Genomic DNA, 15,947 nt, shown 5'->3' with positions numbered 1-15,947 from the left:
GAAAACAAATTTGGCAACACTTCTACAATTACAACTGTTAACATTTTTCAGTGAAGCTTTACTTAGAGTCACAGTTCCCACCATGTTCCTGTGAAGGTCACCAGGTTTTTGGGAATAATTTTCCTGTTTAGTGCATTTCCCAAGAAAACCCAAGTTAGGAGAATGTTCCTGATTTACTACTTTAAATGCCAAATTAACCTTAACTAGGTACATTTAAATAAAGCTATAGGGACTACGTTTTAAATAACAATTGTCCTACCCTACTGGAAAATAGTGTTAATTATTATTCAGTTCTATTTCCATCGTGTGTCAGCTAGAGTGCGAGTTCATTGGCTTATGTAAGGAGCCATCATACTTAAGCAGCTACAGACAAGACCAAAAAAAAAAGCACCCAAATAATTAAGTGATATTAACTCACTAACTTTTAATCAGAGTTGAGGTGGGGAGGGGGCATGGAAAGCCCTTTCCCTTAGCTTTGTTAAATTTTCCTAAATATAAGGATTGTTTCCTGCTGAAGAGTCAGGAGAATGATTTAAACACATAATGTGCTTTTTAAGCAACTGAGTAACAATATGGCAAAGAGTTTTAGGTTTTCCGGGCAGAATGTGTAGCATCCTACCCACTTGATTGTCACCAAAGACAATGAGAATCTCTTTGTAGAAACTGGTGTAGACTATACCCTGACATTTTTCATCATTAAAGTCAGATTCCATTGAATGCAAATTTAACAGAGATAAATAAATTTCCGGGAGTGATTGTTACTAGACTTTGTATATTAAGTGTGGTCAAAGGATAATTTCCCACCAGGTCCCAACTCTCTTTCCATTCCTGTAGAAGAATGGAAGATTATTTAGTAGTAAACTCAACACACTAAATGTGAGCCAAAAAAATAAAAAATAATAAAAAAACTTTAGAAGAAAAACAAACAAACCAGAAGAGTTTGGAGTAAAACAAAACACAATCACTAGCGTCATCTTTTAACACATGATGCAATAATTCAACTTTCTAAACCATTTAAACTCAGATTGGTGCTTGAGAGGCCAATATAATTGTTTACTATAAATTAAAGCATTCATTAGTTTTTACACACTCCACTAAATTTTAGAGATGAATTTTTAAACTTGTGATTTCTAAAAATTTAAATTTCATTCCTGACAAAAAGTGAGTTTGTTTCTTTCACCAATAGCCATATCTCACCCAGAAGACCACATTTTGAATTTGTTGCCATGTATTTCCTTAAATTTATAGGCAATCAAGTATTTGAGAACTCAAATTCAGTTCTTATCAGATAGCTACTGCACTTGTATACGTGCACATACACTGTTATAAAATAAACAGCATACATTATGAAATCCCTATTTTGTTTATGAAATGTCTTCACTTTTTCCCCCAATACAGAATTAAATTCTTTCTTGTCAAGCTTGATTCATCAAAATCTGCAAAGGTTAATTTAAGTTTCATGTACTCCTCAGCTTCACCTATTAAAAAACTCAGGGTTTGTCATGATGTCAAACAACAGATTTTCAAAATAAATCATAAACGGAGACAAACATGATATGAGACAAAATTTCTTATCATGAAAGATAACATGCAAACATAAAATGCAGACATTGACCTTTGGGTGTGACTTTACTCCTCTCTACAACTAGCAGCACGGCACTCCTAGAGCTCAGTATGATTAGCAGAAGTTTCACACAGATCTGGAAAAAAAAAATTAGATAGCATCACTATTACTTTAGACACCAGCCCATTAAGTCATTTTCATTATGCAAAAACGACGTTCTGGTGGAAGCATATTTTAAAAACTTTTATTATGGAAATTTTCCCAAAATGTTATTATAGAAATTACCCCAAAGCAGAAAGAAAGGTATAATCTATTCCCCTGCACCCCAAACCCAACTTCAACAAAGATCAACACTGCTGTTCTTGCCTCATATTCCAGTCTTTTTTGGCTGGAGGATTTTAAAGCAAGGCCAAGATATTGTGTCATTTCACCCATGCTCCACTCAGAGATATTTCACAGCTTGTAAGGGGCACAGGACATCTGGCGTTTAACCCAAGGACCACAGCAGCAACTAGATACTTTGGTAATACTACTTTTCCAATTGGAAGCAATTAATGCAAACTTTATTGAAAAAGGCTATGGATTACTTTAGCTACATAACTTTAAAAAAATATGCTCGCCTTTGAAAGTAATTATTTCACGTATTAGAATTTAACATTTCCATTAGTGTTGAGAAGTCTACATAAAAAGGGAAAAATCTTTTACTTTAAATGTAGGCTCAACATTTCTAGATACATGATCTCATCTTCATACGCTGCATTCAAAATTGTTATGGGGCAAATTCATCAGTGATGATGCTTTTAAATGTTAAGTTTGATATGGAAGCAGAAGTGATACATACAGAATATATTTGTGTATTTATTTATGCCATCACATACTCTATTTAACAAATACTTCCATGAGTATTAGAAGATCCATTCATTTCTAAGCTACAGTACTCTGTTCCATACCTTGAGTGGCAAAGAGCTGCACTTTTCATCACAACCCTATAGCACATTAAGATTTTAATCATTTTGACTCCAAGACATCAAAATGACATTCTAGAGAAGTCTGGGCTATATGCCCCAAGATATTCCACCAAGAACATCTAATGAACTTGCCTTTATTTCTTGCCTAGGAAAAAAAGAGATTATCTGAGGAATAACCCCTTATTATTACTCTGTCTCACACTCCAAAAACCGAGTACATTTGATGACTTTTATTCTATCCAGTATATAAACTGCAGTGGCAGCCACAGATTCACTTGTAATCCTATAACCTTTCATTGAGATTTTTTTCACTCATCAAAAAAATGACACACAATGTTTATGAAAATCTCAGTGATGTGTTATATTTTCATCCAAACACAATCATCTTAAATCTGACATATATATTTTCTCCATTCTTCCCCACTTATTTTTGTGTATGGGTGAATGTTAGAACTTAAATATTTGGAAGAGTCTGTGAACATGCCCTTACTGGCCAACATGTGATTATTATAAATAAAGTGAAATAATTTGCATTAAGAAGAAAAAAAGTGAAACTCTTATATAAACAAGATGTATGTAAAGTGTAGAAAGGAACTAAACTTTCAATAAAACCTCTAATTCTACCAATGTCTATTTTCTAAATATTTATCTTCCTAAAAGCAGCGTGTGAATATTTTAATAGCATAGTGTCTTTGCACTTAGTATACACTCAGTAAATAGTTATTGCTTAATGTGCAGTTCCATACCCTCCAAAACACACACACACGCACACACACACAGAGTCACATCTTTAAGACACTGTTTAAACTCTAGAGAATCTATCACAGCAAAGCTGTAGTGCTAGATCACAGGGCAAAGTATCGCCTTCACAAAGCAGAGTGTGACTGTCATATTTTGGTTGTAAAGTGGCTGTCCTTGTGTTTTCGATTAGGCACCAGTGCATCTGGAGTTTTCTACTATACGAACATCTCATCCTTCAGTTGTCTGAAACCATCCTCATGTGTTAAGATGCATGAATTCTCTGTTGCTTTAGTCGCTTATCACAGTTTTTATCATTGATGTGTTGCTTGAGCTTTTTCTATCAAAAATTGTTCAGTTTGAAGAAACTCTCTTCCTTGTTATTGTGGTATTAACTCACTTCAACAGCAGGGCTTTTCGAGTGGGTGGGAGAAGTCTAGTCCCTTTCTAGGAGTAATTTATTCTAGGTTTTTAACTTATGAGTGGTTCAGAACATCCATAAATATGTTTCAGGAAGAAACGTTACCTGAAAGGACTCACCCTGTTTCACTACGTTGTGGTTCAATGATGGCTTGCACCTTTGAGCATCTTTCACACCTTTTACTTCCAACACTGCTGTTCATAGTGGTAAGGACTTAATCAGTGTTTTAAAAATCAAATGCCAATTAAGAATTATCTAATCAGGTTTCATTTTATCCTTGCAAAATTGCACCTATCTTAGGTTTATTCTTTAGGCTTGCATTTTCCCAAGGTTAGTGTTAATTTTTATTCCAATTATAAATAGGCAGAAGGAATGAAGAAAGGTAGTTAAGATTATTGAAATTAAGTCAAATTGACAAACTTGGGAGTAGTCTTTCCCCAGGATATTATTATTCGGGGTGACCACTGCTGGGACTAGTTACTGGAACCCTCTCTAGTCCTCCTGGAGCATCTGAGAGAGGGCCCATGTAGCAGTGGATCTGCGTTTGTCATAGACCACGTCCTTTATGAGGAAAAAATCGGAAAATCAACATTTCAAATATTGTTCATCACATTTTTGCTTATATCTGAATGCCTACATACATCTCTGAATTGTTTGAAACACTTTAAAAACATTTTCTGTGGGAAGTTGTGGCTATGGACATCACACATTTCTATAGTATATCTCCAACATCAAAGAAAACTACGCCAAATGCCTGAATAATCCTGACTACATCGTCTCACTGTATTCTTTTGCAAGCTTCATTAAAACTGGATTTTAAACAGGAAACAACCCAATTATCTACTCAGAGTAAAAAAAAAAAAACTTTACTTGTTCTGTTAATGGGGGATTTGTGTACTTCTTGTTTAATGGCTTTTGATGACATGAATATTTATCTACAAATATGCAGTAGCTGTTATTTTAAGGACTTTGGCACTACATTTGATATAATGGATGTAGGTGTATTCTATACTTTACTGTAAACAACTGCTGAATGCTAATTGTCTCAAACTTCCACATTGTTTAAAAGTACCCCACTGGCTTTAAGTCATTGTCTTCATATCTACTCACTCATTTCTTCCCAAAGATATCCAAAAGGAATGCACAACTGTGTACTCCATTCTTATAAATGTATTAAACAAGCATCCAAGTTAAGGGACTAGAAGGTCTACGTACAGCCAACAGAGTGGAGAGTCAGTGACCACTTTCAACTCTGTATGTTATAAATACAATTCTGCTAATTTTTTCCAGCTTCTGAGTGTGTGGATATGCTTAAGAATTAACTTATTTTCCATCCTCTGAGCCAGAAAAAAAATTTTTTTAAGAAGTGGATACAGGAATGGAACCTGGAAAAAAAAAATCCAGCATCGCCCCCACCCAAACAAGCAAACAAAAAAAACTTTAGAAAGTTCTTACAAAACAAAAATCGCACCTTCTGCTGGTGTAGCAAATACTCAAGCCATGAAGTGAGGGTCTCCTTCCCTGGTCCAGTATGGAAAAATCCTCTCTCTCAAAGTTCTTAAAAAGAAAGTACTTTGGAGTCTTCTAATGCTGAACAAGAATTTTCTCCTTAACAACTGGAAATCAAGAATGTTTGAATTCACTTAACATGTAGAGGAAAGAAAGTAGAAAGAGGAAGGCCACACAGCCCTGTGGTTTCTGTTTATCTGTTTTCCCTCACATGCTGTTGTTTCTGATTCAGCGGAGACGGGGGATCCTGTGTCAGAGCTGTGGGTCGCAGAGAGGCAGCGAGGCTCGGTCTGCAAACAAGACGCTGCAAGGCTGAGTGAGAGACAGAGGGTGTGTGAGCAGCGAGTACATGTTACATCAGACACAGTACCTGATTTTTCACTGCACAGCTTGTCAGCTAGATAGTGTGCCTCCTGGGCGATAAGTGAGAATATTTCATCTTCATACTCTTCTATTATAGTTTCACACTGCAGAAACATAATAACAACATACGTGGATAGACGCACACTGGCGGGGCACTTTGTTAGGAAGGACTTTGCAACAATTTATTAGCTACACATAGGAAATCATGTAACCAAGGTGGTCCATTTTTATTAGCCCTTTTGGTTTAATACATCATTGCATTGGATTAACCCTCTTCCCAGAATGTTAATTGCATCATTTTCCTGGGGCTTAAGTACATGATGAGTTGTGTTGGAAGATGTGGGAGGCTGAGGAAGGAACATCATTCTTTGCATGTTTCACTTCCTTAAATTGGAATGGAAGCCATAGGAAGAAACGGGCCTCCCATTTAAGGCGCTGAAAAGTCTAACGGTTTTTAAATTCCAAAAAAAATATTAAAAGACCACAGTTCCTCGAAATGGTTAAACCAGTTTCCTTCAGATTTAACATAAAAATCCATTTTGTGGCTTGAAAGTGTGAAAACAATTAAGACTTCTCAGCAATCAAAACAAACTCATCTTCAGTTTCACTGTGGAGAACACACCTGACAGTTACTTCGGGAAGTGTCTTTTCATACTATTTAGAGATCCATCCAAAATTTCACTTCACTAAAAAAAAGGAAAAACAAAACAAAACAAAACAAAAAACCCTGACCTTTCAGAGAAGAGGGTGCTCAAATATGCCCCCGCATTTGATAATCTTAAATTCTAACTGAAGTATGTTTCTTTGTTAAATAACTACCAGGTTATACTTTTAGGAGCTGTGAAGTTACCCAACGGTATTCACTAGAGACTTGTAAATCATTTTCTGAGTTCATTAAGCAAGACTCTAAAAATTTTTAATGGCATTTTAAAAGATTTAAATTTCACAGGTTTTGCCTATTTAAAACCTGTGAAATACAAACGCACTTATTCATTGCCATTCTTATTCTGTGGTACTTTTAACCCTGATAATTGCCTTTACTTTCTAATTAAAATAAAATCTTTAAAAATCGGCTAAAGCCCTTATTTCAAGGATCCAGCAGGCCTGATATTCTGGCCAATGTGTGAACTTAATAATACATTTTTAAAAACAGGACTGCCCATCACTTTGTCTGATTCAACAGCATTGACTAAAGTGAAATATATTGCAATGTACTTTGCCAAGCATATTCTAGCAAGCCAGAGACTACCATTCATGAAAAATCAACATTATACTGGAAGGAAATTTGACATCAAGCCCACTATCATACCTAAGCCTTTGTTTAACTTAGCTTGGTCTAGAATACTTGAATTAACTCAGGATACAATTCTCCCTCCTCTGTGAAGCCTTAGAAAAAAAGAGATGGTTGCATCACTCTCCCTCTAGCATTTGGTTGTAAATATTTGAAAGCGACATTCGTTTTAATTTGGCTTTTAACCTGGAAACCACAGCCCCTGATTCCTTACGTGGAAACCTGTGAGAGAACCTTCCTCGCACCAGCACGGAGACCACTCCGGAGTCCCTACACAAATGTTTTAAGCAAAACATTGTGCAAAACTGTGTCTTCAAGTCCCCAGGATTTGTGAACAGCACCTTCCATAAAGTATCACTGAAACGTGTTCATTGATCACCACAAATTGCCACAACCCCTTAGGGTCTCAAAAGTCAAGTTACCAAATGTATAGTGAGCACTTAAGCAGCAAGATAACAAAGTCAGCAGGTGACATTTTAATGTGCATTGTGATGTTCCATATCTTGAAACTCAACTACAACAAGAGTAGTAAACAACAAAAAAGAGTTCCAAAAACACGTTTCTGGATCATACGATTCATCTGCAAGGAAGAGAGCTTACCGCAAATTTCAAAGGTCTGTAAGCATCAGAATAAAAATATAATTTTTTAAATTCTTGGTATATTCTGTCTCCTTTCCTAGGAGCAAATCTCTTGAAAGTTCTCTCCTTCGTCACAGGGTCTTCCTCAAGCTTGTAGTCGTTCATTCGCTCACAGACTTTCTCCAAAAGGTCCGTTAGGAACGCCTCCGACTGGGCTAGGGGAATCTAAGAAGAAAGACAGGGCGAGGAAACTTGTCTTAATGTTAATGTTACTTCAAAGACCTTCCGGCGAGTCCACATGGAAACGCCACACTCTCCATGAATGCAAACGTGTGCCACTTCCCCAGCACAGACACAGTAGACGGTACCGTAGACTGTTATTACAATGTAACAACAACCTGCTTTACATCATTACGGGGTTAGCGTAAATTCTAGCTTTTAAAAAGTGCATATATTTCAAAGTGTACAGAAAAAAATACATTCAAACTAGAAACTATACCTCTACATAGAATCATGTTTAGAAGTCACTGAGCATGTAGCAAAAAGCATGACGCATAGAAAATGGCAGTTATTATCCATCTACTTGTCAGACAGAGAGGAGAGAGAGAGGAGGGGGAGAGACACAGAGAGAGGGAGAGAGAGAAGGAGGGAGAGACAGAGAGAGGGAGGGAGAGAGAGGGAGAGAGAGCGCGCGCTCAGCTGGCTGCAGACCCCCTTAGTCGGGGAGAAGTTGAGGAGGCCCAAAGTCTGGCCCACCCCGGGGCTGCCCTTGGCTGCGCGTCCCCCGCGCTGCAGCCGCGCGATGGCCCGGGCTGGGGTGGACGCGGGGCTGGGAGAGGAAGGGGCTCACGGACGGGAGCCCCATCTCTCAGGCGGGCTCCTGGGCTGCTTTCTTTGGGAACAGCTGGTGCACGTTCCCGCTCGCCCCTCTCCCTCCGGAATTCGGCGAGGATTCAGCTGGACCCTTTGGCCACCACCTCCGCCCCGGGCGCGGGTCAAAGAGCACCCCTCGCCCTTGGTAACGGAGACAAAACGTTCGGGGCCGTCTAGACAGGTCAAGGTGCAGGATGCGGCGTCCCCGCGGCTCCTTCCGGAAGGGGGCGTGGAGCCGCCAAGGGCGCCGGACCGCGCCGCAGCCCGCGGCCTTTGCGGGCTTTTTCCCTCTCCACCCTCTGCTGATCAAAGTAGGAAGTTTGCATGACAACCGCAGTGAAAGGGGCTGAATCACAAATGAACTCGATTTCTGCAGTGTTGATCTATCCAGCCTCCATTGTCCCCTTTCAGGCGCAGTATGAACCCTTCCGGTGCCAGCGACCGCGCTACATTCACAGGCGCGCTCGGGGCGCACAAAGGGTCTCCGCGCTTCACCGCCATCTGGCCACAAATCTCATCAGCGGCGCGGCGGCGTCCCCTTGAAAGCGCGGGCGGAGGGTGCGCCTGTGTTCTTTAGACCCAGGTTCCATTACAAACCGCCCCGCCTCGCCACCGGCGCCCCCCGTTTCAATAAGGAAGCCAGTTTGTCAAAACATTCTAAAAGAAACTTGGGAAGAGGACGCGCCAGAGAAATACAGCCGCCGATTAACTATCAGCTGCGCCTCCCCTGTGCACAGGTAACATCCCTCCTCCTCCCCCACGACTCCACTGGAGCTTGATTTTGAGCTGCTCTCAAGGCCCAAGCACTCGAATCGGAAGTCCAATAGCTTATGGACTATTTAATAGCATATACCACCACATGTATCTAATCACTCAAATGCCACGTTTTTAAAACTCACGAATGTTTTAATCTCTAAAAATGTCTGCCCTCAAAAACTGCAGCCTAAGCGGCTCAAAGTGCACATTTCAAACACAAGTTGCGTTCTACTTACGCTTTAATTATGCCGTTCATTAATTTTCATTGATTAAGTTGTAAAACATGCACACAATACGTAGATTAACAAACAAAACTGAAAATCTGTTTTATTAATTTACAGAAACAAATAATTAAACACATGCTAATCATTGGAAAAACTGTAAAATGCAGAGGCAGATTTTAAAATGTAATTTAATCCGGACAGATCACTAGCGGAAAGATTATGGAGGTTTTCGTTTTCTGTGATGCATGTATTTTAAGTATTATTTCCTTAGCTGATACATATACAATATATTCATAGTAGCTTCTGGATGTCAACAGAGTAGCATTTTACCTGAAAGTGAAGAGTAGACTCTTTCATTAAAAAATATCTAACTGTAATCAAGAAATTCATTCTCTCTCTTCTTCCCTTCCTCCCTCCCCCCGTCTGGTTTCCCATCTGAAAAGTAAACATACTTGATGCTTGGGGGGATGGGGACAGAGCCAGGAGGCACTATGGTCTGATCGCCGGGGCTTTCAGAAACTTAGGCCTTTCTTCCATTAGAACACCAAACTCCATCCTAATACACCACCTAATTCATGTTGAGTAGAGACCACGCTGAAAACTAATTTTTCAATTCACAGAATATTGTGAGCTATTTGCAAAAATTGCTGAGCATATAAGTTTTGAGCAAAATTGTGATGCTTGTGTGGAAGGCCTTCCACAACTCACTTCTGCGGGCCATTTGATTCACTTCCTAGGCTGCACCTTTTGGAAACAGTTCCCCATGTTACAACTTTCCACCTCCCAGTGGGTTGTTTTTATTTTGAAAGTGTAATTTGACCTGTTTGAATATACTACCGTTTTGCCTATTTTAACACAAATATGTTATGGCAAGGTGCAAACGTGTGAATTTCTATAATTTTGTCAGTCTATGAAGGTTGACTGGCTTTTTGATGTGATTCACTAGCCCTTTAAAGTAAACATCCTTTAAAACTAGAAAATGTTTGCTGGCAGCTAGCTCGGAGACACTACCTTATGATGTTCGTTAAAAAAAGGAAAGGGAAAACAGCCAGCGTGACACGAATGGAGCTCATTTTTGCAGAAGGTTAAGAAACATTTTGATCCTAAAATGCCAGAGCATCAATTTTTTTGAGAAAATATTTAAGAAAAAGATGCTATGCATTACAGCTCTTTATACATTTATTCAAATGTACATGATTAGAGTTTAAAATGATTCTAAGCAGTTGAACTACGATGAGTACATTTAAAGACTGTTCACAGAATAACTGGGCTTCCCCCCTCCCACTTCAAAGTGTTTTGATTATAAGAGGCCAATAAGTATTGGGACAAGTGGAATAAAACGAAGTCTTTCTATACTGTGAAGATTTTGAATAGTACTTGTCAATAAAGCACCTCCTATTGTAATCTTAGGGAGCCTTGCTTCTGCCCTCCAAGGACTGTCTCAGAGATACTAACCTCATTAAAATATGAATGAGAAGGCCTGTGTATCCAGAGAAAACCCACGCACTGGCACAGTTTTCTTATCTGCCATTGCTTTTACATATGGACTTGTTTGGTACAAGTTATAAGTAGAAAAATGATCCATGATAATTTCATTGCTATCTTAGAGTACCCCAAGCACTCCAAGTAAATCCTAACTTTTCCTAAATTTTAAACCCACCTATAACTCTTAATCATACTTCCTAAATGTAGTGCCTATTTCTCCCCCTTTACGTTTCTTCTGACCTTGTGCTTGTTACGTGAGCAATGGAATGGGGGTGGGGGGATACCCACATCCCTACTTTAGAATGGAAAAAAGTACTTGAAAGTTCTGACTTTGACTTCTCTAGAAAACCGGAGCTAGGGAGTTTATTACAGACCGCTATGATAACGCTTTAATAACGGCCAATTACAGCATGCCTCCATGTTTGTTCATTACTGTGTCTCTGTTAATCTTGTAGTAAATTTCTTGCTTGATAGCTGTCACAATCAGCAGGAATACAATTATGTTACAGTGGAAACTGTCGTTGTAGTATATCTGTCTCTGCCATTACAGTCTGACAACCTCCAATAAATTTCACTCATCTTTATCGTTATTTTGGAGTGTCCTTCAGATATGAAACCAGTACTTAACCTGCTTAGTGACTGATAATTAATTTCACATTGTAGCAAAGATTTTCTTTCTGGAGGTTTAGTTAATGTAAAATTTTAATTGCATTGTAGCAATATTGCATCTAGTTTAATCACTAACTTTTCATCCATAAAAATTGAAATCACTGCTGATATTAGTTAAAAGTCAATATTTAGAAGTGAAAATTCAAAGCTCCTTTGCTCTAGGCTACAACAGGGGAAGCATGAATTCAGAAACTCTTGTAAGCTGATGAGATATATAATTAGCTTTTATGTTAATTGACTGCTATGAGTTTGTTGTATGACACTTCTTCATATAATATGCAAATAGCATTGACTGTTTAGTTTTATTAGACAATATAATTAGAAATCTAAAGGCGCTCATTTCGATGAGGAATAATAAAGGCTGATACATTTCCAGTGTTCTGCATATCAGAAACAAATGAATTGCATCTGGACGTAATAAGAGAGGTTTTAGCTAGACATTATTTAGGGAGCCAAAACCACATATAACAGAATTAATAGGAGTGCTTCCAGCCGCCGTAAATTCCATATTTAAACAGGTGAATTTGTGGTGTCCATAAGACCTTGGGGGGGAAACACAAATGTTTCAGCACAATTTGCCACAAATAATAGTGTACTTAATGAAAATAATACCTAAATGTTGCCTGCAATAATTAGAGTGAAATGAGTCATTCTTACTTAAAATAGTTTGCAAGTAAGTGTTCCTGTTCTTGTTACTCACAGACACTTACCAATAACATATACGCTTAGGTTTTTCAAAAAAAAAAAAGTAATAAAATAAGAACAATGTGATTTTGGGGGGATATTTTTCCAGAATTCTTTTTTTTTTTTTTTTTGGAGCTTATTTTCAACTTAACAGTGACCAAACAGAAAAAAAAGGAAAAGGCATAATACATCAACATTCATGATCTTTCCAAATGGGAATCATCTAACAATTTGATTCTTTATGAAGTTAAAAAACACACTTTCCTTTTATTATTAAATGCAAAATTGGTACTAGCATTTGCTTTCCTATTTTAAAATGCATTCTGCCAGTTTAAAAAATAAACCCTTTAATTTTTGAACATTTTAGGGAGAATGAAAAGAAATACAATCTGTCACACGAAAAATACCATAAGCTTAACCTCTGTTAAAAAATCTAAGCAAGGACTTTGGGCGCCCAATTCACACTGCACCTCTCGGCTGTGCCCTCCAGTGGGCACCGCTCAGAGGGCTCCTACTGGTTTCAAAAAACTCCTAAGAGGAGAAAGTGAGAGTACCTAAAAGGGCAGAGGTAACAATATTGCAGCATAAATGGAGCATGATGCGAATTTGTTCATTCGTTCAACAAATATTTACTGAACTCCGTCTAATGTCAGACAAATACACTTCTGTAATTCCAGCGTTTAAAAAGAGGACCCTTCCGTGATTCTGCATAAAAATTAAAATAAAATTTTTGAAAAAGAACATGTGCCCAGTGGAAGTCCAATAAACATGAATTAATGATAATATAACCCTTTGTCATCAATTGAGCTAAACACTGAAATTCAATATCTGTTTCCTTATTTTACAGTTTTCCGCCCAACAAAGAGCTGCATGCTTCACCGTCCTGTTACTGAGAACATAATGGTTGATGAGTGATGATCTGTTTGGAACCACCTCTGCAAAACATTTCCCCAACCTAGAAAAGGGGAAAAGTCCTATTTTTGGAATCTGTTGGGGCATTTCCCAACTTGGCCTTCTGAATACTTGCAGGCATATGGCAAGACTTCCTTATAAAATGTTAGACGTCTGGCCGGGCGCGGTGGCTTACACATGTAATCCCAGCACTTTGGAAGGCCGAGATGGGTGCATCACCTGAGGTTGGGAGTTCGAGACCAGCCTGACCAACATGGAGAGACACCGTCTCTATTAAAAATACAAAATTAGCAAGGTGTGGTGGCACATACCTGTAATCCCAGCTACTCGGGAAGCTAAGGCGGGAGAATCGCTTGAACCCGCGAGGTGGAGGTTGTGTTGAGCTGAGATCGCGCCATTGCACTCCAGCCTGGGCAACAAGAGCAAAACTCTATCTCAAGAAATAAAATAAAATAATAAAATGTTCGATATCTAAGAGGAAAAAGGACAAATGAACTGGATGATGAGTCAGGAAATTCTGCATGCTTCATCTCACAGATGTGAAAGCACACACATACTGCACACACGCACACACCACGCCATGCATACAGGCACACAGATGTGTACACACACATGGATTATGCAGAAGGGGCCAGCTGGCTTCTGGCAAGCAAACCAGAAAACATTGTATGGCTTCCGGGGAGGCAGAGACCACTGCAAGCAGAGGGGCTTCAAGGTTTCCTGACCCTCTGCTCTTCCTGACCTGCGGTCCCTGCACAGGGCCACACCTCAGGGGAGTCCCTGCTCATCTGGTCTCCACACCCTCGTCCTGGTCTCAAGCCCCACCCCCCAGGAACTCTTTCACATCCCAAGAACAGGCCTTGGTGATTCGAACAAGAGGCTGTTCCACCTCCCAGACCACCAGGCCATGTCTGAAGCCACACCTGGAGAGCTGCTGCAGGGCACCGGGCTTCCCCCATGGGAGATGCCTCACCCACTGAAACAGACATAGTTCACCTCCCCCATCCGAGGGACCTGGGGACTGCAGGGTGTCTGTGCATCCCAGATGCCCAAAGTGAGTCTCTGATGTCCAATCACAAACTGAGAGGGTGGAGGGAGAGACCAGGCTGCCTGAGGAGTCGACTAGAGGAAACGAGGGGATTCGGGGATTTCTGGGAGGTGTGTCTCTCGGCAGGTTTGTGCTGCTGACTAGGAACTCTGGGGAAAGGGAGACGTCGTCTGGAACTGGGATGAAGTGAGGCCTTTCTGTAGTGGGGAGGGCAGAGCCTTTTTTCAATGAGCATTTATTTTCTGGTTCCCAGGGGCTAGAAAGACAGCTCTTTCTTTAAAAACATCTGTTAATGGAAAAAAGTAATACATCAATTGATTTCTTTAAAGCAAAAACAAAAAGAACAGAAGGGTAGAGTAAAAACGAAGGCTCATCCCTCCCCCAGACCCCTCAGGCCCCCAGCTCTCCTCCCCCGAGAAACATTCCAGGTGTGTGTCCACATGTGTGAGCACATGAACATCCACGCATGTCTGTGTCCCTCCTCCTCTTTGACACAGATTGAAGCACAACATGCACCCTGTTCAGCTGCTGCTGTGTCTTTGTCCTTTGATAGACCTCAGGGCTCAGAGGACTCATTCTGTGTCCAGGATTCGAAGGGACAAATGAGCTGGATGATGATTCATTCCCTGACCACTGACCATTCCCTGAAACAAGCAACTCAAAAGTCAAATCCACCCCCATAGGAGACAAGAGTTAAAGAATGCCGTCCACCCGGAAGGCAGTTTCAGGTGGGGTGCTCCCAAGAGTTCTGAACGATGGCAGAATATGGCTAGAACATTTGTGAAAAATCAGTTATGTTGTTTCACTAACAGTGTTCGAGAAGTTTTTGGATAAAATTTACCTTAATCTATGCCAAAACAACAGTCTCAGTGAGAGAGGATGAGAGTTTTTAACCCCACTTCCCAAGTGCAGACCCCAGGGTTTCAGGGTTGGCCAGTGAGGAGTGGGCTGGCACAGGATGACAGCCAGAGCAGAACCGCGGGGACCTCAATAGAAACTCTCAGATGAGGAGGCTGAAGTATGATGAGGAACACGGTGTCCCCAAGGAGTCACAGGCTAAGCTGGACGGAAACCCACACAGAAGACTCCGACCCCAGCCTGGGGCACACCCAGTGCCTCCAGAATGCTCGGTCACCCAGTAGGAGCAACGCTTACCTCAGCTGACTGGGAAGCTGGGGATGGCCCAGCAGGAGTCTACTTCTTGGGGTCACAATGACTCAGACCCAGTGTGCCATATCCAGGAATGTTCTGGGCCCAGGGTGACACTCAGGCCATTCCCTTGGTCCTGCCTGGCCACCTTCTGTTCCCTCCTGGTGCCTCCTCACCCTCCTAGATCCTCAGCAGCCCTCCTGGAAGCCCTTAGGTTGGGCTGAGCTGTCACGGGCATTGCCTCTGCTGGGCCAGCAGATGGGCTGAAACTGCTGTGATTGGCGTCTCCACCACCCTGGCCTTTAGCTGAAACATGGCTGCTGGTCCTTGGGGCATTCTATTTCCTAATCAACTTCTGCAGCAGCTGCTGCACGTACCATGCCTTCCACAAACGACCAAGTAGGGCCATAGCTGTGGGCTGAATCATGTCGCCAAAATCCATATGTTGAAGCCCTAAATCCCGGGACCTCAGAAGGGGACTGTATCTGGAGATAGGGACTTTGAAGACGGGATTAAGAGCAGATGAGGTCACTGGGGTGGTCAATGAGACTGTATCTGGAGATAGGATCTTTGAAGAGGGGATTAAGATCAAATCAGGTCATTGGAGTGGTCCCTTTTCAAATCTGACCTGTGTCCTTGCAGGAAGAGGACATTAGGAAACCGACATGCACAGACGGACAGCCATGTGAGGACGCAGAGGGAAGACGCCATCTA

At 40.6% G+C, this 15,947-nt stretch overlaps 1 protein-coding gene across 8 annotated transcripts in view; it reads right to left on the bottom strand.

Annotated features, from left to right (window-relative positions):
* The window catches only part of LOC105474961 (canopy FGF signaling regulator 1), an 84,766-nt gene that overhangs the window by 14,861 nt on the left and 53,958 nt on the right, over nucleotides 1–15,947 (bottom strand). For 4 of the 8 annotated variants that reach the window (XR_011621825.1, XM_011729904.2, XM_011729902.3 and 1 more), the window contains 3 exons: nucleotides 7,455–7,658; nucleotides 5,571–5,667; nucleotides 1,616–1,700 (listed from right to left, as the gene is read on the bottom strand). Coding sequence is in view for 5 of the 8 variants with exons in the window: in XM_011729904.2 (XP_011728206.1) it covers nucleotides 1,663–1,700; nucleotides 5,571–5,667; nucleotides 7,455–7,658 (339 nt within the window). In the remaining 3 variants the exon portion in view is untranslated. Of the gene's footprint in view, nucleotides 1–1,615; nucleotides 1,701–5,162; nucleotides 5,668–7,454; nucleotides 7,659–7,932; nucleotides 8,596–8,638; nucleotides 8,758–15,947 lie in introns of those variants that run through there. The other 4 variants (XR_003016445.2, XR_011621826.1, XM_071094193.1 and 1 more) reach the window with 3 other exon arrangements.

The sequence above is a fragment of the Macaca nemestrina genome, chromosome 4 (assembly GCF_043159975.1).
Source record: "Macaca nemestrina isolate mMacNem1 chromosome 4, mMacNem.hap1, whole genome shotgun sequence".
Lineage (NCBI taxonomy): Eukaryota > Metazoa > Chordata > Mammalia > Primates > Cercopithecidae > Macaca > Macaca nemestrina.
The sequence above is the reverse complement of the archived record's forward strand: the minus strand, read 5'-3'. Positions and strand labels throughout refer to the sequence as shown.